Source organism: Rissa tridactyla, chromosome 16 (genome assembly GCF_028500815.1).
Source record: "Rissa tridactyla isolate bRisTri1 chromosome 16, bRisTri1.patW.cur.20221130, whole genome shotgun sequence".
Classification (NCBI taxonomy): domain Eukaryota; kingdom Metazoa; phylum Chordata; class Aves; order Charadriiformes; family Laridae; genus Rissa; species Rissa tridactyla.
Genome location: NC_071481.1, coordinates 3,629,442 through 3,654,320, shown reverse-complemented (window position 1 = coordinate 3,654,320; position 24,879 = coordinate 3,629,442). Strand labels below are relative to the sequence as shown.

Here is a 24,879-nt window from a genome sequence, read left to right as displayed (position 1 = left end):
GCCTACCGCTCCCGTGGTGCCCCGCGGCGGGCCCGCCCGTCGCGCCGCCATGACGCGCCGGCCGGCGCCTGCCGGCTGACGATGCCGCGGGGGTAACATGGCGGCCTCACGGGAGCGGCGGTGAAGGTGAGAGATGGGGCGGTGCCTGGCGATAGGGGAGGTGGGAGCAGCTGGAGGCCCGGCCAGATTCTCGGGGGGTCGGCTCCTGGGCGGCAGGGACGGGGGCAAGGGCAGGGTTCTGTCCCCGCCGCCCCTGCGGGCTGCGCGCCCGCCTGTGGGAGCGGGAGAGGGGCGCTTCCCGCCCTTTGCCCGGCCCGTCGGTCCCCTGAGGAGAAGGCGACGGCGGCCGCCCGGAGCGTCAGCCCAGTGCGTCCCCCGGGCACGGGGATGGCGGGGGAGCGGAGCCTGGCCCATCAGGGAGCTCGGCAGCCTGTGTCCCTCATCCCCTGGTCCCTCTGCCGCAGGGACGGTGACAGGCTGGACTCGGCGTCGCTGAAAGAGCTGCGGGACGGAGTCTGGCCGGGGTCAGGGAGAAGGCAGGACAACTGCAGTCGTTCATGTTCAAGTGGGATTCGAGCTGACCATGCCTGACGTGTGAAAACGTAACTCATCCTTAAAGTAAGTGGAGAAGGGGGAGAAGTGATCGCTGGGGACCTGTTTATTGGAAGGGACAAGAAAAGATGAATTTTTTTGTGTCCAATACTTGAGTAATTTCCAGTTGTAGAAAGTGGAACAATTTCTCTGGAAATAAAGAATTATTTTTTTTTATCTAGTTCTTGGTAGGATGGTTGATTGGCTAGCTGTTGGCACTTGGTGAGCCACCCTTATTTACTGGATTTTTCTCTGTAGCGCAATGTCCCTGTTGTTTACTCGTTCCAAGTCAATAGTTGCAGTGAAGAAGGATAAGAGACACATGGCTGAGGTAAATGCTTCTCCACTTAAACATTTTGTCACTGCAAAGAAGAAAATCAATGGTATCTTTGAACAGTTGGCTGCGTACATCAATGAGAGTTCGTCGTTCCTGGAAGGTAAGCTGGATTCTTGAACTAGAAGTGTGTAACGGTGCTTTGCCCGTATACAGCTTCCCAAAACACACCAAAACCACCTCATTCAGTTAAATGGTATTGTTAGACCTGTGCCAAGACGTGCATGTCTGTTTATATATCAATATTTATAAGAAGAACAGAAAACTATTTTATTGAATTTGGGTGGAGTCAGCTTTAAAATATGAACCCTGAAAAAGTTCACACATGTTAGGAAACTGAGATAGTTAGTGAGCTATGCTTGGTTTTTATGCTGTTTGGGAGTTTTTTAATAAATGATACGAGGCCCTTTAGGGTTTTTGCCTATAATTCTTTCAGTATTCTTGCCTGGACATGTCATTTCTAGTGACATGTAGCATATGCCAATAATTGACAGCTTAAGACACAGACAGAAGACATTTGTTTTTAAGGGCGTTGGAATGTTTAAAGTGTTGACTGTGTTCTTCAAGGCAGTCCTAAGGATGAGAATGGTTATTAGATACACAAAAGAGACCAGCTGATAAATGCTGTTGCAAATTTGCCTCAGGGTGTAATTGCATGTGTCAAGATTACCCACATAGTCTTTGGGACACAGATAAACATTTAGTTATGTGTGTTACATCATGAAGAGGTGTTTCACCCATCACTGAGACAGATGGCTTCTGGAATTCAGAGACATGATGTATTTTGATTTTAGAAACACACAAGAATGTAGAGCTTGATCCTGTCACCACAGAAGAGCAGGTACTGGAAGTCAAAGGCTACCTGTCAAAAGTCAGTGGCATTAGTGAAGTGTTGGCAAGACGGCACATGAAAGTTGCTTTTTTTGGAAGGTGAGTCACGTGCTTATGTTGCCTGCGCTCCCCACTCAGTAAAAGCAACTGGCGTCTTTAGGATTGTAGGCAGTAAAAAATATTTACAGAAACACTAGTGCTCCAGCTTTTGCTCGTAATGCACATGTCCCTGTTACTAGTTCCCTTGTAAATTGGAAACAGATACTGTAGCACATAATTGTTCAATTTGGAGGAATTCTTAAGAAAATAGAAAAGTCTTTTTGTAAATTGCCTATGGCACCTAAATTATTAATACTTCTGATACTGCTTGGGTTTAGAGAGCTTGTTTTCTGTAATCTCAAAATGGATATACCTGAATCTCAGAAGCCTAGCTATATTATTCTTTAATCTGACTTCAGGACAAGCAATGGGAAAAGCACTGTGATAAATGCCATGCTGTGGGACAAAGTGCTTCCTTCAGGAATTGGACACACCACTAATTGTTTCCTGCGTGTAGAAGGGACAGATGGACACGAAGCTTTCCTGCTTACTGAAGGCTCGGAGGAAAAGAAGAGTGTTAAGGTACAATTTCCTTAAGCGTAAGGTAAAGGAGAAGAGCTCTTCAGAATTGCCAGCAAAGAGAAGGAACAAGAAAATGAAAGCACTATGGATAGATTTCACAGTTAAGGATTTTAATCATTAAAGGAATGGAGATAAAGAACAGGTTTTTGTTAGATGTAGGAAGGGAGGAATGGAGCAAGTTTCAAGATGGAGTTTGTTGGTTTTATGAAAAAGATGATACGTTGTATTTGTTAGTGGTAGCAGGGTTCTGGGCTCTGTGTGGCTGGTAGAAGGCACAGACTTCCTGGTAATTCCTCAGTAGCTTTTCTTGACAGGAAAATTTCTTGTAAACTCTATCTAGGTGGTTGCCTTTTGACTAGGAGACTCAAGCGAGTTTTATGTGGAAAACCTCCCAGAGAGAAAGTGATTTGGAGTTGGGTTTTATCTTAAATTGTCTGCGAACAGCCCTGAAGGGGAGATAATTGTGTTAATGGGTCTTAGCATACAGGAAATGTTACAAGTTATCCATCTTTTTAATAGACAGTAAACCAGTTGGCTCATGCCCTTCATCAAGATGAACTTCTGAATGCTGGCAGTCTAGTCAGCGTGATGTGGCCCAATTCCAAATGTCCTCTCTTAAAGGATGACCTAGTGCTGATGGACAGGTGAGAAATACTTTTCTTTCCTTTCCTGCTTATCACAGATTAATTACAGAAATGTCTTCAAATGCAAATTTAATAAACAGCAAGGAAGTTGTTCTAATCTGTCACAGTGACTAAAGTCCCTTGCAGTAGTTAGCAGTCAGAGTTTCTCTTGATTGGTACTTCCTTGTAGTCTGTACTTTGTGTCACCTCCAGACAGTGTAGCTCAGACATGGGAAACTGATGCCCTGAAAAACTGAAACGCATTTCTTGTTAAGTCTTTTAATTCTATTTTTGCTGTTTCCACAGCATAGTAATGTCTGTTCTCTTTTTGTTGCTAGCCCTGGCATTGATGTAACCACAGAGCTGGACAGTTGGATTGACAAATTCTGTCTAGATGCTGATGTATTTGTCCTCGTGGCAAATTCTGAATCAACATTGATGCAAACTGTATGTTCAAGTCCACTTGTTCAGTGAATTTGGCTAAAAGTTAAAAAATTTTGACGTATTAATCTTAAGACGTTTTGTTCCGTTTTGCTTAGGAGAAACAGTTCTTTCACAAGGTGAATGAACGTCTGTCTCGACCCAATATATTTATTTTAAATAATCGCTGGGATGCATCTGCCTCTGAACCAGAATACATGGAAGAGGTTTGTGGTGTGTTTAAATTCCTTCTCTTTGCATGGATTATTATAGAGGCCATTTTGACTGTGGTCCTTGCGGGTAGAATCATAAAGTGTTGGATGTGATTGTTTTACAGTTTGGATTTTTATTGCCATAGTGTGGAGTCTAGAGGGAGTATAGACTAGTGATCAGGACACGATTCTTGACATTTCTGAGCTGGAAACCAAGAGTTTCACAGGGACCTGTTGAAGCTGGATCACTTAGATAACCTCTGGAAGGTTCCATGAAACAGCAAAGTTGGGGGTTTTTTCTTATTCTTTTGCATTAGTAGCTTAGACCAGCAGAGGGCATCTGCAAGCCTGGTCTAACCTTTAACTGATGGAGTGTAAAGTGGATTTAACTGCATGTAGGCTTTATCCTGTTTATCCCTCAGGTGCGTCGCCAGCACATGGAGCGGTGTACCAGTTTCCTGGTAGATGAGCTGGGTGTGGTGGATCGAGCCCAGGCAGGGGATCGAATTTTCTTTGTGTCGGCAAAAGAAGTGCTGAATGCCAGGATTCAGAGGGCTCAAGGGATGCCAGAAGGAGGTGAGGAAAGCGAACAGAAACTTTCCATTTTCTTACAGGGAAGAAAATGGAGACTATCTTGTTCCAAAAAAATGGATAAAATTGGGCTGGATCAGACTATTAATAGAGCAGGCAAAACCAAAGAAATGACTTAGCAGCACTTTTGCATAGGCTTCAAGGTAAAGCAGGAACATTTCCTGATGTCCAACATCTGATTGCTTTCTCAAAACTTAAGTGGTTGTTTTGTACTTCCCTTCTCTCAGGTGGAGCATTGGCAGATGGATTTCAAGTAAGAATGTTTGAGTTTCAGAACTTTGAGAGAAGATTTGAGGTGAGTGTTGTGTGTACTAATCTTCTGTTTAAATTTTACTCCTGAAAGGCTGGGCACTAGAGTTGATAAAAATGGAGTGGGACCACATTTTGGAAATAGATTATATGGCAAGGAGAAGTTGTGTTAGTGTGCTTCCGCATGCTGCTAATCTTGAGCTGCCTTTTGTGTACAGGAATGTATCTCACAGTCAGCAGTAAAAACAAAATTTGAGCAGCATACGGTGAGAGCAAAGCAGATTGCGGAAGATGTTCGTCTCATCATGGATTCTGTGCATATTGCTGCCCAGGAACAGCGGTGAGGAGAGCTGATGCTTGGTGTTTGCATAACTGAAGCTTGTAGTCTGGAAGAAATTGAAGGGAATATAATCATTTAAAATGCAAAGCAGAATACAGCATGGTTGGGAGTGGGAAGGACATGTACTGTTGATCTTGCTTCTAGTGAATTGTGAAAGTATTACTAGAATCATAGAATCATAGAATCTTCATGGTTGGAAAGGACCTTTGAGATCATCAAGTCCAACCATACACACACAAAACCCCCCAACAATCTCTGCCACTAGAGCATGCCCTGAAGTGCCAAATCTACACGTTTCTTAAATACCTCTAGGGATGGTGACTCAACCACCTCCCTGGGCAGGCTGTTCCAGTGCCTGACCACTCTTTCTTTTTTTTGTCCTGTGCCATGTGTATGTAATGTATTGTAGATACTGACACATTTTGTTCTTGGTCAGCAGAATCTGTCTTGTTTCTGGAATTCAAATGATATTTGTAGATCAAAAATGCATTTAATTCGCCTTTTGATGGGCACTTTGTTTTTCACCAGAGTTTACTGTCTGGAAACGCGAGAGGAACGACAGGAACGTTTAGGTTTTATTGACAAACAGCTGGAGCTCCTTACTCAAGACTACAAGCGGAAAATAAAACAGATCACAGAGGAAGTGGAGAGGCAGGTAAGGAGGAGTGGCTGCAGAAAAGTAGGTTGTCTCAAACAGCTGCCAGCATAGTGGGAAAAACACAGAAGTGCTGACAAAGGTTCGAAGTACAAGAAATGTGGGAGTTACAGATGTGAAAAGAAGAAATACTTTCAGAAAAGTCTTTTTTTTTTTTAATCTCCTTGAGGTAATAAAATGAAAAGTAGAATGCTTGGGGGGAACTTTCAGAGAGACTCACATAAGATGTTTTAAATAAACAATGAGACTTTGATTAACATTTGAATTATTATTGCTACTATACTTCAATCTTAAATGCTTCCTAAAATATTAAAATGTTTCAGCTAAGTTTCCCTATTATTTCGATCTAGAATAATGTCAGTTGTCTTACTATCAATAACAACATGCCGTTTTTACTATTATGAATATACAGAAAAGGCCTGTTCATTTTTCACAAGTCTTATATTGCCTCAGTCTTTTCCTGTTTGTGCTTACTAAGAAATGCACATCTTCGGTGGTGGTTTTGTGTCACTTGCAAGGAAAGAATATATAGAGAGACTCTGTCCTGTGCTGTTTCTCTAGGTGTCAAATGCGATGGCAGAAGAAATCAGACGACTTTCAGTGTTGGTAGATGAATACCAAGCAGACTTCCATCCATCACAAGTAGTTCTTAAAGTTTACAAGAGTGTAAGTGATGTTTGCTTTTTACAGGTTGCTTAAGCAATTTAGAGAGGCCTTTTTTTGCTCTGAGTCAGTAATCATGTCAGCTCTTTGAGATGCTTAACATTCCTCCAACTAGGATATGAGCTAAGCTTTTCCTCTTGTGAAAATGTTCGAATGTCTCTTGTGTTTGGATAGCTTCTGTAAAAAGTGAACATCTTTAAAAAATAATAAAAGAAATAGATTTTTTTAAATAATCTCAGTGATAAATTGATACACATATGATATATCACCTTCTATAGATCAAACAGAACTTTTCCTAGACTACAGAGTATATGTGAGATTTTTTGATTTGCAGTTTCCTCTCCTTCACTGAAAAATGGGGAGAAAAAAGTGAAATTAGTGTTAGAACAGTGGGCAGACAGAATGTGTGCTCCTCTTCTGGGAGGTTTCTTTTTCAACTGGCAAACTCTAGCACCTGCAGCCTGCATCGTACTTGCATTTATTGTAAGCTTAATACCCTTTCTTTGTTTGTCAGGAGCTGCATAAACACATTGAGGAAGGCCTGGGCCGTAACATGTCAGATCGTTGCTCCAATGCAATCACAGCTTCCCTGCAGACAATGCAGCAAGAAATGATAGGTCAGTTCAGTAGGCAATATTTTCCTTCCACTTTTCTTGAACTGTAACGCAAAATAACTAGGTAGATGTTCTGAGTTTGTCTTTAATCTGATGGCTGATGGCATCATCTTAGTTTCCATCTTGATTAGTAATGCTGTGGTGTAGAGGACTAATTACTCCTGCTTTTTCCACTCTGTATCTGAACTTGTGCAGTGATTGGCTAATGAATACATAACAATCAGCTCAATCATTCATGACAGAGTGGAACTGTGACTTTGGAAACTTGAGAGATTCTCAGACCAAGATCCTAATGAAATGTGAATGACTTGTAACTAGGTGCCTGTCTGCATATAAGCTTTGATAGGAGAGTGGTGCCTAAACACTTTCAGAAGTGGCCTCCAGATTCTGTTTTCCAAGCTATTGCTAAACTGTAAACTTCATCAGCTACCTGTAAGGATTTAGGAGGGTCCGTGGCAAGATTTCTTTCTGAGCTGATCCGAAATAATAGTAATTCATGATGTATTTCTCACTTTGCAACATGCTTGGCTTTAGGAAATTTAAGGTACTAAGAAAAATAATTGTGAAGGATGAAACAACCCATAACCTCCCTGATTACAGAATACAAGTCTAGTTAATTCTTGTGAACTCAATAGCCATTTTTCCAATGTTCTTATTTCTGTGTGTGCAGATGGTTTAAAACCCCTTCTCCCAGTCTCTTTGAGGGGCCAGATAGACATGTTAATTCCCCGACAGTGCTTCATGCTCAGCTATGATCTGAACTGTGACAAGCTTTGTGCCGACTTCCAAGAGGACATAGAATTCCATTTCTCTCTTGGATGGACGATGCTGGTGAACAGGTTTTTGGGACCAAAGAATGGTCGTCGGGCCCTGATGGGCTATAACGACCAGGTAAGATATCTCTTTGAGTGGTCAGGGTAGATGTGATATTCGTCATTACAGTGGCTCCTGAAGTCTTTTTGGTGGGAAAGGGCACTGGCTTGCCTTCTCTTATTCTGTCCTTTGGTTTTGTTTTGTTTTGTCACTACTTCTCTAATTAGGTTCAACGCCCTTTAACACCAGCAAATCCCAGTCTGCCTCCTTTGCCTCAGGGCTCTATGACCCAGGAAGAGCTCATGGTGTCGATGGTGACTGGCCTGGCCTCATTAACTTCCCGAACTTCTATGGGGATCATCGTGGTTGGTGGTGTGGTGCGTTGTCAATCTGAGCAGCATTTATATAAATAAAGTCAGACCACTGACTTGAAAAGTGCTTGCACTGCTGAGTCCTGTAGATATTTGCTATTCACGTATAGTGAAATATTTTCTCATTTGATCTTCCATTTGAGTATAAATATTGAGTTTATTTTGCATAATAGTTAGGCTTGGAGCCAGGGTTATTGTGAAGATAACCCTTCGAAGTATGTTACAAAAGCATTAAATAGTCTCTGATTCTTTTGTGAGAATAAAAGAAAATTCGGTATTTTTCTATTTACAGAGGAATCAGGACAGAAATACCTATTAAGAGCCTTTGATCATGTGTATCTTCCTTCCTGGAAGGGGAGAAGAGCACTTAATTTTAGATATTATGCCTAAATTATTTCAGAGAAAATCAGCACTTTCTGCTTTTCTGTCTTTTGAAAACAGTGAATGTTTTGAATCTCAAATCTCACCAAATTGTGGAGGCATGAGGGATCTAACTCAAATTGCATGGTAACTCTAGTTCCTGTTGGAGGAAGAATCTAAGTTTCTGTAGTTCCATTCCTACATGCTATTCTAGTGTTGCAGTGTCTAGGGGTGGTTGGTTTCTCGAAAGGAAAATGTTTGCTTGAAACTGTCTTTTACTTCAGAAACAGGGTTTCTGTGAAGCAGACAAAGTTCATTTGCACTTGCAGATGTGACTGAAATGTGCTGGAAAGGTTAACCCATACAGAACCCCAAGAGTTCAGGTTAGGTATTCTTATTTTGTAGGCTGAACATCGGTAGTAAGCTGACTAATGAAAACACTTGCAAGTCAGGGTTATCTATCTGGCTCGTTTTCATGTTCCTAGAATATAAGTGCAGTGCTCTGTGTCACCGTTGTTAGGACTTCGCATCATTCCTAGATGATGATTTTGTCATTATTTTTCCCTTGTGCTTTTTTTAGGTCTGGAAGGCTGTGGGTTGGAGACTGATTGCTCTTTCTTTTGGCCTTTATGGGCTCCTTTATGTATACGAGCGCCTCACCTGGACCACAAAAGCGAAAGAGAGAGCTTTCAAACGGCAGTTTGTAGAGTATGCTGGTGAGAAATTGCAGCTCATCGTCAGTTATACCGGTTCCAATTGCAGCCACCAAGTCCAACAGTGAGTTGCATATATTCAGCTAAAAACTAATCTAAATTCTATTGTTTGGGGTATTTTTTAAATGATATTCCTTGTTAAAACAAGATAAATCTGCATGTTGAATTCCAGATTAAAAAATGTGTAATGATACATGTGTTTTGGAAGACTATTACTGTGATATTACTGTTTTTTGAATCACCAATATAGTATTGGTGTACTGTTAAGCATTAGTCTTAATGTACTTTTCTCTCTCAAATCAAGTTGCTCTGATGCTCTAACATATCCTTGTGCAGAACTGAAAAGAGGAATATCTGATTCAGTATCGTTATCACTATACATCAAAGGGATATATTCGTTGAGTTTGCTGCTTGAGCTTACTTGTCGTCATATCCAACTATTCTCCTTGTTGCATAGAGAGCTTGCTGGAACATTTGCTCATTTGTGTCAGCAAGTGGATGTCACACGGGAGAATCTTGAGCAGGAAATTTCTGCCATGAACAAAAAGATCGAAATTCTGGATTCACTGCAAAGCAAAGCAAAACTGCTCAGGTGAGATTTTATTATCCCATACACACAGACACTTGCATACAAGTGTTCTTCATGTGATTGCCCCAAGATGTTCGGATTAGGGTATATCTTTGAGTGCAGTCCTACTTCCATCATAGCGTTTGATGTGCAGTCATCAGCATCTTTCCCTACCAAGTCGTGTTCCCTTTCACTATGTACTTTCCCATGTACTGTCGACAGTCATTTAAATCTTCTGTCTCACAAAACACCTTTTCCTTCTTGTTTTTGGTTTGTTTGGAATTACAGTTCCTTTCCATTTATCAAAACATACAGTCCTCTACTCCTAAAAACTCCTTCAGGCTGTTACAAAATTATGCCAAAAGTCTCAACTTTGCCTTTGTACACAGCTGTCTGATGTTTTTCTTCACCCTGCAAAGGCTGTCGGGAAGAATTTTTCAAACATTCCTTATCTAAACAATATATCATTGTGAAGTTGTCCCCGAGATCTCAGTTTGAACCTCAAAGCCTAGGGACTGTTAGCAGGCAAGTGTTCCTGACCTGAGGAAGGGCAGGGAATGGTAGCAGCATTTTGGAACGGACCTTTGGCACTCCTCTCCATGCCTTGCTGTTCGCTTGTTTTAGTTGTGCTTCTTTCAGATTGGCTTGAGAAGAGCTATTTTGCTCACCTAATGGAGACTTTCTGTCCTTGCAGGAATAAAGCGGGTTGGCTTGACAGTGAACTCAACATGTTCACACATCAGTACCTGCAGCAAAGCAGATAGTGTGGGAAGAAGAGAAAAACCAGCACTGTTTCCCTTCAGTGCTCTCTTAATTACTGCAGAGAACATGGTGGGTGATGGAATTCCCTAAAGGGAATGAGCAAAAGCCTATTGCTACGTTTCCAGTTGCTGTGTGAACAATAGGATTCTGCTTCCCTGTTTTGTGTCCCACCTCTAAACACTAGCTGTTTATAACTCTTCCCTTTCCTTCTTGTGAGACCAGGCTACTTCAGAAAGAATGTGTGCTTCATACATTTACAGGGGGCTTTTTAAAGCAAAATCAAGTACAGTAACAAATTTAAAACAAACAAATGCTTTATCGGGTTAAAAGTTATTCTGACACATCTTTGTGGAGTTATTTTACTACATGAAGGTAGAACTTTTGACTTCCAAGCCCCAGGTTTATGTATGCGTGACAAGCTGTTTGTCTAAACACAGATCCCGAGCACACTGACACAATGATGGTTTCACAATGCATTTATAGCCCACACAGGCCTAACTCCTAGGTTAATATTCCGTTATTATAGAACATGCAGAGAATCACTATGTCCCTTCATAGAAAGGTTTATTACTGTCAGTATGTTTAAACCTGTGAACAAAACCCAGTTCGCTTCCAGAGCAAGAGGGACTAAGATTTTGCTTTGGTAAGCTTATTGTATTTGGAGTTAGTTTCTTCCTCTTAAGAGCTCTTTAATAATGCAGTCTGGGTCTGGCCCATTTCATGCCATGGACAAATAGTTTGCAAAGACATAACTTGCTCCTGTGAAGGAGGTAGTGCTGATAATTTGGCAGCTTGTTGAGGAAGAAAAATAGGAAAGAAAAGCCAGTTGACAGAATGTTAACGACTGCCTTATGAGATAAGTTGATGAATGTGGGGGGTTTTTTTTGGAATGCACAGCTGTGTTTCTGGAAGCAGGCCTTTGGAATTCCATTACCACTATTTGGCCACAAGAACAGCATGCGGATTACAAGCTGTAAGAGATTTTGCTTTATGCAGAGTTCCCATAGGATGTTACAGTCCATGCAGTAATATGATTTAATGTTTCTCTTCTGTTAAAAGTACGAGAATGAGCTGGCAACTGCAGCTCCTCTGGGGCAGGGGGGAGACCCATCCCTTTTCCTTCATGCCAGGGCAAGAATGGGTTAAGGTGACTTATTTCTTTAAAGACATTCTTTATTTGCAAATAGATGAAATTAATTGTTGAGTTTTGCCCGGAAGCAATTTTGAATTTGGAGTAGAAGATTTGGGAATTGTAAGGACTTGAGTCTTTTCCTGCTGGAGTTGGTAAAGGAGAAGTTCTCACTGGTTTCAGTAGTACCAGGATTAGGTTCCTATGTTGCAAAGTTTCTTTTCCGCTTGGTGGGTCAGTATTTTGCTATGTCTTGGGTGTAAATTTTCTGTTCCCCACAAAATGTCTGAGAAATCCAGAATCGGATCCTGTAGTTCTGAGGTTAGTGACAACCTAAATCTGTTCAGCATCAAACTTTAGAGAATTATGGGCTATCTTTGAGCAAGTCCCAGCTGAATTCAGAACTACTAAGAGTGTTTCTTTTTTTCTTATGGACAATGAGGCTTGAGTATGGTATCGGCTGGACTTAGAATTTCACGTTCATGCTCAGGTGTGAATGTATGTGCCTGTGACAAGTCACTGTTGTGCGTGTCACGAAAGTTCCAGAAAGTAGAAGCTGCCTGATACTTGAGGGAGTAAAAATAGTGAAATGTCAGTAAGTACTTCAGGCTGTTCTAAGATTTGGAGTAAGACTTGAATAATCTTGATCGTGTAGGAGCTGGCAGTTGAGACTGTTATGTCCCTGGAATGCAGGAAGCAAACAAACCTTTCACCTTGAGTAGGCAGCTTTGAATCCAACCCAAGCTGGAAAGCCATTTTCATCAGTGGGCTTCACTGGCCTTGGTCGGTTTCCTCAGGCAACCACCAGGACATAAACATGGCTCAGATCAGATCCAAGAATGAGTAAGAAAGAAATTTGAGTCCTTGCCTCTGGAAATGTCTTCTCTAGGCTTGTGGTGAAGTATACCAGAATAAGTGGAATCACCCACTGTTATTCTGCTGCAGGTATTATGTGAAAAAATTTGGATCTCTAGTCTCTCAAGCTATCACATGCACATTTATAAAAGGCTGTGTACTATGCTGTTGAGTTAGAACATTAAGCACACCTCTAATACACCAGGAAATTGTCAGTTCCAGGTAGAGGGGGATGATGATGCACCGCTGCTCAGCAGCTCTAGGCTACCTGAAATGCTGACCTTGCTTGTGAAGACGTGTACTGCTAGCATATCTTCAGCAGCCCTTTAGGGGAAATCTGATCTGAATGGTGATCTGATCTTTAAGCCAGCGTCTGATCTGTAAAGGGAAAAGAGATTGACGGGTTCGTAGAATCTGGTGTCTTGCCAACGTGTGTGTTTCTGACAGGGTTCAGATTTTGGTGATGTAGGCATTCTCACTGTTGGGTTCAAACCTAACCTATAGAACAGGGGGGAAAGAACCAATTAAATTTTTTAAGAAGCAAAACTGCTAACATGGGAGAGAAGAATTTTTGAGTATGTCTGTAACCCTTGTCCCTAGAAGCCCAAGTGATCAAGAATCAAACTTTTAACAGAAAGGCCTGTGAGCTGGTTTCCTCATAAACAAAATACAGCTGTACTTCTTTAATTCAGAGTGGTGGAGGAATGAACACTATCAGCAAGGAGGCTGTTCCCTTCTGCTTTTCATAAACAACGATAAACTAATCCTTACAACAGGCAACTCCAAAAACAATCTTCCCCAAAACTCTATTAAAGGAGGTCAGCTAAATGCACTTTATCTTATTGCTGCTACTTATTTTTCTCATTGTGTTATGTTGATGGAGCTCTTCGAAATACTCTTACCAGTGAGTTTTCTCTCTGCTGTATTTAAGGTGGTAAATTTGCATGAATTATCCCTGTATCGATGCTGTAAACAATGGAAACCAAAATAAAAATTAATTGGAAAAATATTTCTCCTTATGTGTTCTGCGTGTCGTGATACGAAGTCTTCAAGCGTAAGTATAATGTATTCAGATGATGATACGCTACCATGTTGCAGTAAATTGCATGTTTGACAATAGTGACTTTTTATCTGCATTCTTACTATGAAAATTAACAAGACGACCAATGATACTGAATTATCTGATGGAAAGTTTAAGAGATTCCTCCTTAAGTTACACTAAAAATGTCGGTGTTGGAATCAGTGCTTTCTTGAGAACGCTGTAGGAAGTAATGCTCAGCAAATACAGCGTTAATAGACTGAAATTGTGGTGAATCAGTATTGTCAGAGGATCGATTACACTGTGCGTAATGTAAAAGCCAGATCGCTGCTGATAAATTTTCGAAAGGGCTCCCTTTTACCTTCTGTGGGAGGCGGGGGTGCGCCTTCCGCTCAGAAGCCGAGCTGTGGCGATCTAACGAACCCAAAGAGAGGAAGTTCGGGGCCCGGTGCTGCCCTTGCCCAGCGCCCCGCCGGGCCGGGAGGGGCTCCGGCCGCCCCCGCCTCCCCGGCCCCGCGCATGCCGGGAGCCGCGGGGCGGGACGGGCCCGGCCCCGGCCGCGGGAACGGCAGGGCCGGGGCTGCCCTGGGGAATCCCGGCGGCGGCGGCGGCTGGAGCCGGGCGGGGATCCCCCGGCCGCGGGATCGCCGGGCGAGCCGGAGCGGCGGGGTGCGGAGCAGGTGGGCCTGAAAACGTGGAGTCGGCGGGGGGAGTTCGAACGGCCGCAGCACTGGAGCCGCTTGGCCTGGCTGCCCACACCGTGCTCCGAAGGGAGGGAGGGTTTGCCGGTTCTCTGTCGACTGCCGGCCCGGCCTCTTGAAGAGGGAAGGGGAATTTTACAATGCCCGGGGCCGTCTCCCCTTCCTCATGGTCGCGAGAGAGCGGAACCACCGCGTCTGCGCAGAAGGAGCTCTGGGAAGCTCTGCAGAGGTGTTGGACAACTTTGTTGCAGAGCTGAGAGATCTTAGCTCCCGAGCAACCACTATTTATTTTTAACTGCGAGAAGCTAAGCTCCTTTTCGTAAAGGATTCAGACTAAAGCAGTTTCATAAGCTTGAGCCGCTGAGGGTGAGCATGAAGGGCTAACAGCTTTTTGTAGATTATACTAAGAGTGGATCTCATCTGGTAAAACCCTTCCAAAAAGTCCCTTGACTAATGTTATTTTCAGAGTATTTGCTTTCCGATGAGCAATGATGAGAGGATGCTGTTCGTTTTGTCCTGTGAATACCGTGAGAACTTCTGTTTTGTTAAATAATCTCAAATTTGGTGCCTCAAGACTGGTATTTCTATTTTTTGTCCAGTAGTGCACCTCTCACTTATTTCTTGTAACAAAAAGATACGTTGTGGTTTTTTGATAGCACTGCTCTTTGTACCTCCCAGTGCTGTTGTACAGCATATGTATTTGATTCCTTATGTCCAGTTACCAAGGTAGCAGACACAAAAACAAATCAGATGAGCTTTGGAAAAGGGTTTAGGGATCCTTTGGAACAAAAGGTCTTGGAGAAGCACATAGTTATACTTGAGAACATAGCTGATCACCCTAGCCAAAAGCAATGTGTGGTTTAGAATTTTGTTTTATTTAAAAAAACCCAAACACTTTCTGCAAATTTAGAGGAGCTTGTGATGTTGTAAACATGTTGAACAGCATAACAGCCTTCCAGTCAAACTAAGCTTTATTCATTTATTTGTTTATTAACTCCTTCCCCCCCCCCCCCCCCTAATAAAAGGGCAGGAACCCTTATTGATTAACGTGTGCCATTGGAATTGTCTGAGCCCTTGTCCTGAGCCTTTTGTAATCTTCCTGCCTGGGGAATGTGGAGGACAGTTTTGACTCAATATTTCTTTTGGGTAGAGGAAACACATTATATTAATTATTCCTATTTTGAACTTAGGAACATCCCAGTATTACCACAACATAACTTTTGTTGCTTAAAAAACCAGTAAAGCAGAGTTACATAAAGTTATCCTAAACATCAAAACATCAGCCTCTCATTCAAATGTCTCTTGTTTGGGTTTTTGATGTGACTTTTTTCATGTTTACTGTTTCCTCTGTAAGAATGTCGGGTCTCTATTCAGACAGCTACCAGTTTCTGGGTGCAAAATACTCGACAGTACATCTGAGGGGAGAGAAGTATGCAGTGGCGCTAGTTGTTAGTTTTGAGACTGGCTGATTTCTCAGGAGCATTGATCAACAGCTGTAAGTGGTTTTTATGAAAAGTCCCCTGAAAGTGGTTTTTCCTGAGTCTGCATCTTTGCTTAGTGCTTCCTTTTATGTAGTTCACCCTTCCTTTGGCTTTACAGGAAAACGTTTTCATAAGATGGAGTTAGAGCACCTGAACAGGCTGCGTCAGGCCAACCAGGACCTTCTACAAAGGCTCAGAATGAAGCAGGAAGAGATCAGAAAAAGACTTCCCAGCAAGGCACACTCTCCAGCATCTCTTCGTAACAGAACAGCTACTGAAAGATCTGTCCCCTTGCCCAAGAGAGGGGTACGTGTTGTGTGTATGCTAGTATTGCTGGGAAGCACATGGGCCTTGTGTGGTAGGCAGCAGCTCTGCCTATAGGGTGGTGTGGTAAAGGAGGCATAAGAATATGGAGCAGCTGGTAGAAAGTGGAATATGAAGTCTTGTTAGAAAAGTAGCTGACTTTTGTTTATTGTTTATCCTGCAGTCTCAAATAGTCCCTTGCAAAGAGTTTAGAGATCAGTTCCTGCCTAAAAAAAATGTAGGTTTCTTAATCTAAAATAGGAATCAACATTGTGGAACATAGTTATTTTATTTCTTCTAGGTACAAAGGCTGAAAATTTAGAGGTTCCTCAAATAAGGAAAAGATGCATTTGGCTGGAAGTGGATCCCTGTCTTCTCCAAACACTTAGTAATGTCTCATGAATAACATAAGGATTTTGTTTTTTTAGAATGAGAGGTTGATTTTCTCTTACTGAGTGAAATGTCCTAATGAAAGGTATTTGTAAACTGAATGATGCCACGTGGTGTGACAGTCTCTGTCCTTACAGAAGGAAAACCAGTTGGATGCTGTGAAGTCTACAGCTGACCCTGCAGTGTTGGTGTCTGTGGAACCTGGAGCTTACGCAGACAGAGCAGCCCTTTGTTCATCTCTTATACACAGCAGCGATGACAGAGGGGTTCAGCAGCAACAAGTGAAGATGCAGGAAGCAGTAGGTTTGGATTCCAGCTTTCCTGGAAAAGAGAAAAATGTTACACCAGTGTCTGCAATCATTACATGTGGCAGAGAAACCTCTGGAGTGGATAGGGATGGCCATGCTCGAGGAAGTCTGGCGAACTTCCTTCTGGGACACGGAGAGAACAGACAACAGTCTGCTCTGCCACATGGTTTCCATGAGAAAAAACAGCTTAAGGATGATCTGGACCCATCACTGAGCAGCATACAAAGTGAGGAGACCAGCACGCAGCCTGTGGTCATTAGAGAGCCCGTAATCCGTAAATCAATCTTGCTGACATCTCAGTCCAAAGGGTTGAAGGTAAATGGTGAAACCAAGGCTTTGCTCATTTTCATAAGTCAACAAAACAATGGGGAGAAAGGGTCATGAGAACATTACTTGCTCTGTTCCCACTGTGTAAATTGGAAGTTGGGATCAGAACTGTTCCCAGCCATAGCAGCCAGGAGCTGTTGGCAGTTTGTTCAGCCCCCGCTTTCCTTAACCCTTGAACCAAAGGCCAGAAAACTGTAGCATTGCACTGTAAGGCTCCATGTCATTTGCATATGTGATTTATATGGTCAGGGAGAGCAGCCTGGTGCAGTGCTGCTGCTACATAGCTTATTTCCTTAATTCCTTATTTCCTATTGCCGTAATCATCCTCCAACGCAGTGCAGATGGCCTGATGTTTGGGGATGTGTGATGCAGGGAAGTCAGCATTCTGTTTGAAGCCCTGAAAAATACTGCCTACTGCCTTAGCTTGGGCAAGTCCCCAGCCTCCCCTTTCTATTTTATGAATTAAGAAGACAAAGGGGCTCGTGAGCAAATTACTGGTAGAGGCATAGATAGAATCCAGCCTCAAACTAAGCCACAGCTGTTCCATTTGAACAGCTGCCAGTTTTCTCCTAAGCTGTACCTTTGAATGTCCTGCTAAATGTATAGGAAGCCTTTATGAATTGTTTTCTTCCCAGAAGGAAGCTGGTCGTGTGACTTTTCAGTCTGACCCTGAAGAATATGCCATACCTGTGAGCAGCTGGTCCGTGCGTCCTTTCCTGGGCTATGACTGGATTGCAGGTGAATCCTAAACTTGAAGCAAAACTCTCAGCATGATGTGGTAATATGAAGAGTTAAAACACAGTTTACAACCCGTTTCAGTTGAGACAGGACAGAACTGCAGACCTAGAGCCTGTGTAGCAGGTTTCTGCTGAGGAGCTGCATTTTGTCAGAAGCGATTCCCTGTCCAGGCCAGAGGTGGCCTGTGCTTCCCTGGAATGGTGAAGTGGCAGTGGTATGGGAATCCAGGCAGCAAATGGCAAAGCTGAGTGGGGTCAGAGGGGATGTCAAGTAACCAAAATGAATGAATGCAGTAAGAGACCCCAACCCTGCAGTAAATCTCTGGCTTGACATGGTAGCATGCTCTTCTCATTCTCCATTTTGGTGCTTCAGACCTTTGGTTGGTTTGACTGTTTTGCATGAGGCTTGCTTTCCCAAATTTGGTAAAGCCTTGAACTTCTCTCTTTCCTTGGCATTCTCAGGGCTCCTAGATACAAACTCTTCAGTAGCGGAAAAATCTGATCAATACTTTGCTGAGCTGCATGAGTTCCGACAGGCCAACAAAGAAGCATGTATTCATGAGCAGCACCTGGAGTAAGTGGGTATGGGGGAAGGGCTGAAGTAGCAGTGTGTCCCTTTAGAGTGATGGGCAGTATGGTCTGATTGGAGTGGGAAATTGTAAGGGTGGTTTTGTAGGCCTTTACCTCCCATTCAGAAATACATGCTTGGAAAAGGTGGGGCTGTTCAGAGGGCCTGCCCCCCTGTCACTAACTGTATGGGTTTCAGCTGGGATAGAGTCAGTTTTCTTCCTAGTTGCTGCTGTGTTTTGTATTTGGTATAAGAATGTTGGCAACGCATATTGTTTTAGGTGTTGCCAAGTAATGTTTACATTAGTCAAGGACTTTTTCAGCTTCCCATAGAAGCTGAGAGGGAGCATAGACAGGACAAGCTGACTAAAGGAATATTCCATACCATAGACGTCGTAATCAGGATATAAATAAATGGTATTGTTGCGGGGGGAGTGAATCCGCAATCACTGCTTAGGACAGCCTGGGCAACCGATCATCGGGCAGTAAGAACAACTTGCGTTGCACCACTTTATTTTGTATGTTCTTTTACCATTGTTGTTATTTTTCGCTTCTGTTACTGTTCTATTGAACTGTCTTTATCTCAACCCATGAGTTTCTTCTTCTCCCTACCCTCCTGGGGGTGTAGGGGGCGGGTGGAGGAGGGGGTGTGAGTGAGCGGCAGTGTGGTCCTAGTTGCTGGCTGGGGTTAAACCACGACACTAACTGATTTGTTTGGGTGTTTCTTTAGGCCTGAGGCTCTGGATTGCATAGCTCCTGAACAAGAACCAGATTTGATCACCAGTTCCCATAAGTGTAAGATCAGATTTCTTCCCAATACGATTTCTGTGAACAAACAGTGGAGCAGTCTTTGCCTGTTATTCTGAGAGCCCCACATCATGCAAGACAAAAAAGAATGTGCTATTTTAGCTGCAGCTTCTAAAGCATATTCAACTTCCTACTTCAAAGATACTTGAGTCTTCTAGGGATCCTCTCTCAATCAGTATCATCTTATTTTGTCAGGGTTTCTTGTAATTGTCTAATATTCTCTTTTTAAGTTGAGGAGGTTGAAGTTTTGGTTTTTAGGAACTTATCTGGGGACAGGAAATGTAAAAGATAATTCGGGAAAAGCAGCTCTTTTTATAGAATGCATGTGCAACACTGTGGTAGAACACAGCATTGTTGATTGGGTTGAGGAACTTTCTGTCAAACTAGAAATACCACGATGTTTCATTATTCTCTGGCAGGTGTTTATTGTTATCGATTAAACCAGCGCCTCTTCACTGTCCCTGTGGACTCAGAATCTGCCTGCCCTGTGTGTAAGATCCCACGTACTCATCAGCCCCCAGAGGTACTGGGAGAGCCAGTCTATGTCAGGTAGCTAAGAATTATTGTTTTGTAATATGCAGAACTCAAGGAAACAATGGGGAGGAAAAAGCCGATCATGTGAGGGGGAAAAGAGAGTCAAAATAGCTCGTTAGAGGGTTGCTGTTCTCAAGGCAGAGTTATCTCTTGCTTAAAAACCCATTACTGATGTTTTCCATGAGCAGAAGCAGTTCTGAAGTCAGTGAGAAATGCATGTTTTATCTGAATGTGGTCCAGAATCTGAACGTACATGTAAAGTATCTAATGCCCTAATACAAACTGTTTCACTTGCTTCACTTTGGGGTTAGACCCTTGGATTCTGAGTGCGAAAGCATGCAAATTTCCTCTGCCTTGTGGAAGGTGTAGACAATTGCTTCCCTTGTATGGTTGCAGGGTCAGCATTCCCAGATCTACCCTAATGCCTACCTACAAATACAAAGCCCATCGCAGGAAGAGCTTTGAACCGGCAGACAATCTAGCATTACTTTCGGTAAGTTGCTGTCTTCTTGCTGACAGCGATGGCATAGCCCAGGCTGGGCATTGTTTTACAGCACAAGAAGGAAAGAGAATCTGAGACTCATACCCCTAGCAGGGTTTCCGATAAAATTTCTGATCTGCGTCACTGACATAGCAAGAAAAGCCATCAGTGTGTGCTTCTGAGTTAATACCTTTTGTGTAACTGGCGTGAAGTGCATGACATATCTCCAAATGCTTTCACTGAGAAAAAGAAAGTGCCACATGGAGCTGTATACTTCTGGGGCATGATTCAACTGACTTATATCAGGCATTGACCTTTCAACACGATTATCCATACGTAAGAGTGCCTGTATTTCTTTCCACCAATGTTAGAGAGTCTAAAAGACAAACTTCTTTGAACTATTCACAGTGTACAGGGGCCAGGCAAAATCAGTAGTGGCAAGGGTGGATTTAGTCCTGTATTTCAGCCATTAAGCAATGCTGCAGGCAGTGTTAACTAATCCGACCTAGCTCAGGCCTAAAGATTTCGAGGGAAGAGGTAGGAAGAAGCCTGGTCTTGAGGTTTAGGGAACTGGATGAGTCAGTTGAGACAGGTTCAGAGAGGTCGGGTGCTTGAGTTCACGAAGCAGGAGCTTGTTTTAAAAATAATTAGCCAGTGAAATGTGGAAGAGGGGACAGCTATGCGGTTTTGCTTCATTAGAGATTTCTTTTTCCTGTTAGTCATATAGAACTCCTCAAAAATTAATTAATTACCTGCTAAAACCTCCCTGTGCAGAAGTTATTATTTAGAACTAACAGGCCACAATAGATTAAAATGAGTAAAGCACTCCAATGCAGCATTCCCATCTCTTTTCACAGCATTGCCTGGCTGGCTGGGAAAACATCATCCCTTCCAGCAACCCCACACTCAGCGGTTTGGACTTGCGAGCTTCACTGGAAAAGAAGCCGCCTCACCATCCTCGCCTGGTAAGAATAACCTGTTAAGAGTCCCTGGAGATGCTGTGAATTGCACAGATGGGAACTGCAATCCCGTCTCTCTAACAGATATGATAATCATCGATGGCTCAGCAAACGAAAACGCCTGGAAGATTATCTCCTTATCTCCACAAGGAAACCTTTTCTTTTTGCTGCTGTGTAAATTAGTGTGCACAGACACATAAAAGCAAACAGAGCTGGATAACAGTCAAAAGCCTGTTCAGCTCACCAATCTTCATCAAAATGGGAAAAGACATTTAAGCATTCTTTGATTAATATCCTCTTCATTTGGATTCCAGAACTCGGTGTCCAGAGTGTCAGGAGGAACCAGAACTGACCAACTTCTGAACCTGACCCACTTGACACACTTCAGATTTAGCAGTGCTTCTCAGCAGAGGGAGCAAAACAAACCCGGACACCACAGAGCAGCTCCAAATTTAAATCTGACTGCTTCAACTCTGTGAACCACTGACTTGATTGCCCTGCAAAAGGGTTTGGGGCAAAGGTGTGGGAACAACTCTATTTGGATAAAAATAAATCTTTGAACAGATTTGTCCTAGCTTTCATAGTTGTGCACATATGTGAGCAACCAATATGCATAGCTGAATGTACAAACTCTCATATATGGTTTTTCACTTTTCTTTTTTGCCTTTTGCAGCTACTTCTAAACAGATGCATAAGCTTTTCCACCTAGGGCTGTATAAAGTGATGTGTACAGGATGACTAACTAGTACTGTTACCACTAGGACATCTGTAGCAACGGGGTTCATCTGCCACCTCAACTGGGTAAACAAGAAGTGTAACGTTAACTCTGAATGCCAGGGTGAATGGAATTGGTCACATTATTTCCATTATTGAAAATGCTAGTTTTAAAAGTAAATTCAGTGAATATAAAACAGTAGCTGCCAAATGTTATCCTAAATAGGGCAAATTCAAGATTTTTACTACTTTGCCTTCAAACCCAAAACGTTAGAAGTCATAAACCTCTTCTTAATTTATCCTGAAATAAATTAGAGCAATTCTGCTCCACTTTATTAATAGGGAAAATGAAGTAGAAGATTAAGTAATTTATGTGAGATCTATCTGGTGAATGCAGGATGGAACAAATGTTGAACTCAAAATGTCTCTTGATAGCTAGGAACGTGTTCAATCTTTTTACACTTGTGAAAGTATTGAAAGTGTGATTATGACTTTCTTCCTCCACTAGAAACAGGTGAAAGAAGTCAGTGACACTGCACCTGCTTACCCAAGTTAACCTCAGTTTGTCTCTTTATATGTTGGTTCTGGCCTATTTGATCCTGCCTTCATTTGCAAGCTGAAATAGACTGAAAATGCTACCCATTTATGGAACCTCTATTTTTTTTTTCTTTTTCTTCTTTTTTTTTTTTTTTTGCTTCATTTCCTTCCATATCTCTCCTTTGAAAGGCTAAGCCTCACAATGCCAGATCTTGTCCACAGTAGCAAATCTTTAGAAAAGGTTCTTTTCCCCATGCGCACACTTCAGGATAGCTTTAACTCTCCCTTCGTACCCTTCCTCTTGTGTTCTCATATCCCCTTTCAGGTGGAACTTCTCACAAATGCTCAGTCTCAAAATATTCTTTTTTTAATTATCTGAGCCATCCCACATGCCCTTTTTGCTAATAAAATAATTTAACTTCCACATTAGGAGGACTGATTTCAATTTCTGTGTTAAAATACTGGCACCTTAGTTCACTTTCTTGTCTGAACTGGTACAGGGAATTGTTTCCTTTGCGTTTTGTTTATTCTTTCAGAGCAGAAAATCTGATTTGCCTATTAACTTAGGTTATGACCTGATGGTTCTATGTTGTTTTTATAATTGTGTCTCCAGATCAGTACAGAGTAAGTTTATATCATGATCCTTTTTGCATAGGGAATCTAACCGGTGTACTCAGGTTTTCCAGCAGAGCTTAAACACTGTACGTTTTGAAATTTTTACTCTGAGTAGTGCCCAGGTCAGTTTGTAGTTGATAGTATACAGGAACAGATTTTTCTGCTGGCTGACTTGGTCGTCTTCTTCCATTCATAATTGAAATTATCAAAGATCGTGCAATTGGATTTTGGTTAATATTGTTGATGCATGATCCAGAATTTAATCTAGAACCCTTTGTGTCAAGCTGCACTGTTTCTCTGGAAGAGAGATGGGGGTCTGAAAGTGAGTAAACCTGTATTTTTTTAAGTAGGACACCTGGCCATGGATGTGCATGGAAACCTCATCTTCTAGTAAGAAGGTGATTCACATATAGTCAAGCTTCTGATCATAATCTCACTTCAAGGTTGAGTTACCAAAAAGATGCTTGCTCTAATTTCATGTGACCTGCAGCTGAGGTAAACGTGTACCCCTTTCATCTGGTTTCTCACAATCGCTCTGCGGTGGTCAGTCTGGTTATGTGCTGAGCAATCTGGCTGCTGATTGTATTCAAGATGTCAAAGTTACAAATCCTAGTTAGTTTAATTTGAACAGCAGTAATGCAAGGAATGACAACAGAAAAGTCATTTCTAGAAAGTGAGGTCATGCTTTATAAGAATCAGATTTTTTTTTTTACTGTTGGTACTGAATATGAGACAAAATCTCAATCCAAAAGATGGGCAAGGGAAGTTTTATCCAGTCTAGAATAGTGATAAGTGAGAGGCCTGCACAAGATGCCTTTGAACTGTGTGCTGTGAGGAATAGTTTGGGTTTGGATATGTTAATGAGTTATGGTGTAGTAACAAGGTTTCGCACAGTGGCTTTGTCCTGCAATAAATGTTACGCGATCCAAGATATTACACCCTTTCAGAAAGGAGGGTGACTGAGATGTCATTTGGGGGTGCAGTGTAAAGGAATACATCTATTTACTGGTTGAAAAATTGCATTTTGTCCAGTATTAAAGCAGCTTCTGCACTTGGAGTGTGGACTCTGCAGCAACGTGAGCTGTGATGGAGCCAGTGCTGGAATCTGCACTTCCAGGGGAGAACGGGGTGGGGGGTGGTGTGCGTGGGATGTTGGGGTTGTGGGTTAGGAAAACGGGAACATTTTGAGGCCAGGGGTTTCTGGAGAGGAGGCTAAGCAGAGGTGAGACTGTAGGAACAGGCAGTAGGAAGCTAGAGTGGTTAGAATTTTGGGAGGAGGCAGAGAGCTGTGGAGGGGCCTTGGAGAGGAGGGCTGGGTTGGGAAAGTAGGATGTAAGACAGCGGGTAGCAGAAGACCTTTGCAGATACGGGGTTCAAAATGGTATGGTAAGGAGGGGTTCCCAGTACTGTACCAGTATCTCCAGAGCTACGTCCTTTGCTGCAAAATAATACAAACAGTGAACTTTGTTGTGCAGTTACAGGGCTCTGGGATAGCTTGTCACACTGTGTTGCTCGCGTTTCGATGCCACTAGAAGTTGGAATAGCCAAAGTGAAGCCCAGCATTCTTGACTTGTCCTGGATTTTATTTTTTTTCCTGTTCATAGCACTTGGAACACGCTGGCTTAGTCTGTGCAGCTGTGTCTTATGTTATTGTCTGGCTCCAGCGTGTGTGCCCATTTGTGCTAGCTCTCTTTTAGCATGAGTGATGGCTGCCTGATGCTTTGATGGTAAAGCTGGTGGTTTAGTTCCCCTTTCTGACTGTATTGCATGTATTTAAATCTGATTCATAAGCTGGGAAATCAGGCTTTGCTTAATTAAACAAATGTATTATAATGCATTTGTGATTGGTTTTAAGAGAGAAGTGTAGTTTAACCTTTAAGATATAACTCTGTCTGCTTCTCAGTTAACAGTGTTAGACTGCTGTCATGGTTTAACCCCAGCTGGCAACTAGGACTGTGCAGCTGTTCACTCGCTCCCCCCCCCACTGCCGCCTGGTAGGATAGGGAGAAGGGGAAGAAAAAAGAGAAAAAACCAAAACTTGTGGGTTGAGATAAAGACAGTCTA

The 24,879-nt window shown here is 42.5% G+C and overlaps 3 protein-coding genes across 14 annotated transcripts in view; all 3 read left to right on the top strand.

Moving 5' to 3' along the window:
• The first annotated feature begins 36 nt into the window (after positions 1–36).
• MFN2 (mitofusin 2) lies at positions 37–13,309 on the top strand. 2 transcript variants are annotated; one of them, XR_008469476.1, is made up of 20 exons: positions 37–126; positions 465–618; positions 850–1,028; positions 1,720–1,855; positions 2,215–2,377; positions 2,897–3,021; positions 3,339–3,447; positions 3,540–3,647; positions 4,055–4,208; positions 4,451–4,518; positions 4,691–4,812; positions 5,341–5,467; positions 6,029–6,133; positions 6,645–6,747; positions 7,415–7,635; positions 7,785–7,934; positions 8,869–9,065; positions 9,459–9,593; positions 10,264–10,400; positions 13,247–13,309. XR_008469476.1 is itself a non-coding variant. In XM_054222192.1 (19 exons), exons 3-19 carry the CDS (start codon positions 854–856, stop codon positions 10,331–10,333), a joined length of 2,268 nt encoding a protein of 755 aa, XP_054078167.1. In that variant the 5' UTR covers positions 37–126; positions 465–618; positions 850–853; the 3' UTR covers positions 10,334–13,309. The 2 variants fall into 2 exon arrangements, 1 of the variants encoding a protein (XP_054078167.1); XM_054222192.1 differs by having other exon boundaries at positions 10,264–13,309.
• Positions 13,254–23,242, top strand: MIIP (migration and invasion inhibitory protein). Of its 7 annotated transcripts, none has more exons than XM_054222199.1 (11): positions 13,354–13,369; positions 15,430–15,550; positions 15,631–15,842; positions 16,367–16,852; positions 17,500–17,602; positions 18,064–18,175; positions 18,899–18,963; positions 19,395–19,524; positions 19,906–20,002; positions 20,848–20,955; positions 21,264–21,514. In XM_054222199.1, exons 3-11 carry the CDS (start codon positions 15,672–15,674, stop codon positions 21,426–21,428), a joined length of 1,437 nt encoding a protein of 478 aa, XP_054078174.1. In that variant the 5' UTR covers positions 13,354–13,369; positions 15,430–15,550; positions 15,631–15,671; the 3' UTR covers positions 21,429–21,514. The 7 variants fall into 7 exon arrangements, with proteins under 7 accessions (XP_054078173.1, XP_054078174.1, XP_054078176.1 ...); XM_054222202.1 differs by lacking the exon at positions 13,354–13,369 and adding an exon at positions 13,910–14,034 and having other exon boundaries at positions 15,655–15,842; XM_054222200.1 differs by lacking the exon at positions 13,354–13,369 and adding an exon at positions 23,166–23,242 and having other exon boundaries at positions 15,655–15,842; positions 21,264–21,469.
• TNFRSF8 (TNF receptor superfamily member 8) overlaps positions 23,189–24,879 on the top strand; it is a 34,804-nt gene continuing 33,113 nt past the window's right edge. For all 5 annotated transcript variants that reach the window (XR_008469477.1, XM_054222197.1, XM_054222193.1 and 2 more), the window contains exon 1: positions 23,189–23,310. The gene's annotated coding sequence lies outside the window, so the exon portion shown is untranslated. The remainder of the gene's footprint in view (positions 23,311–24,879) is intronic.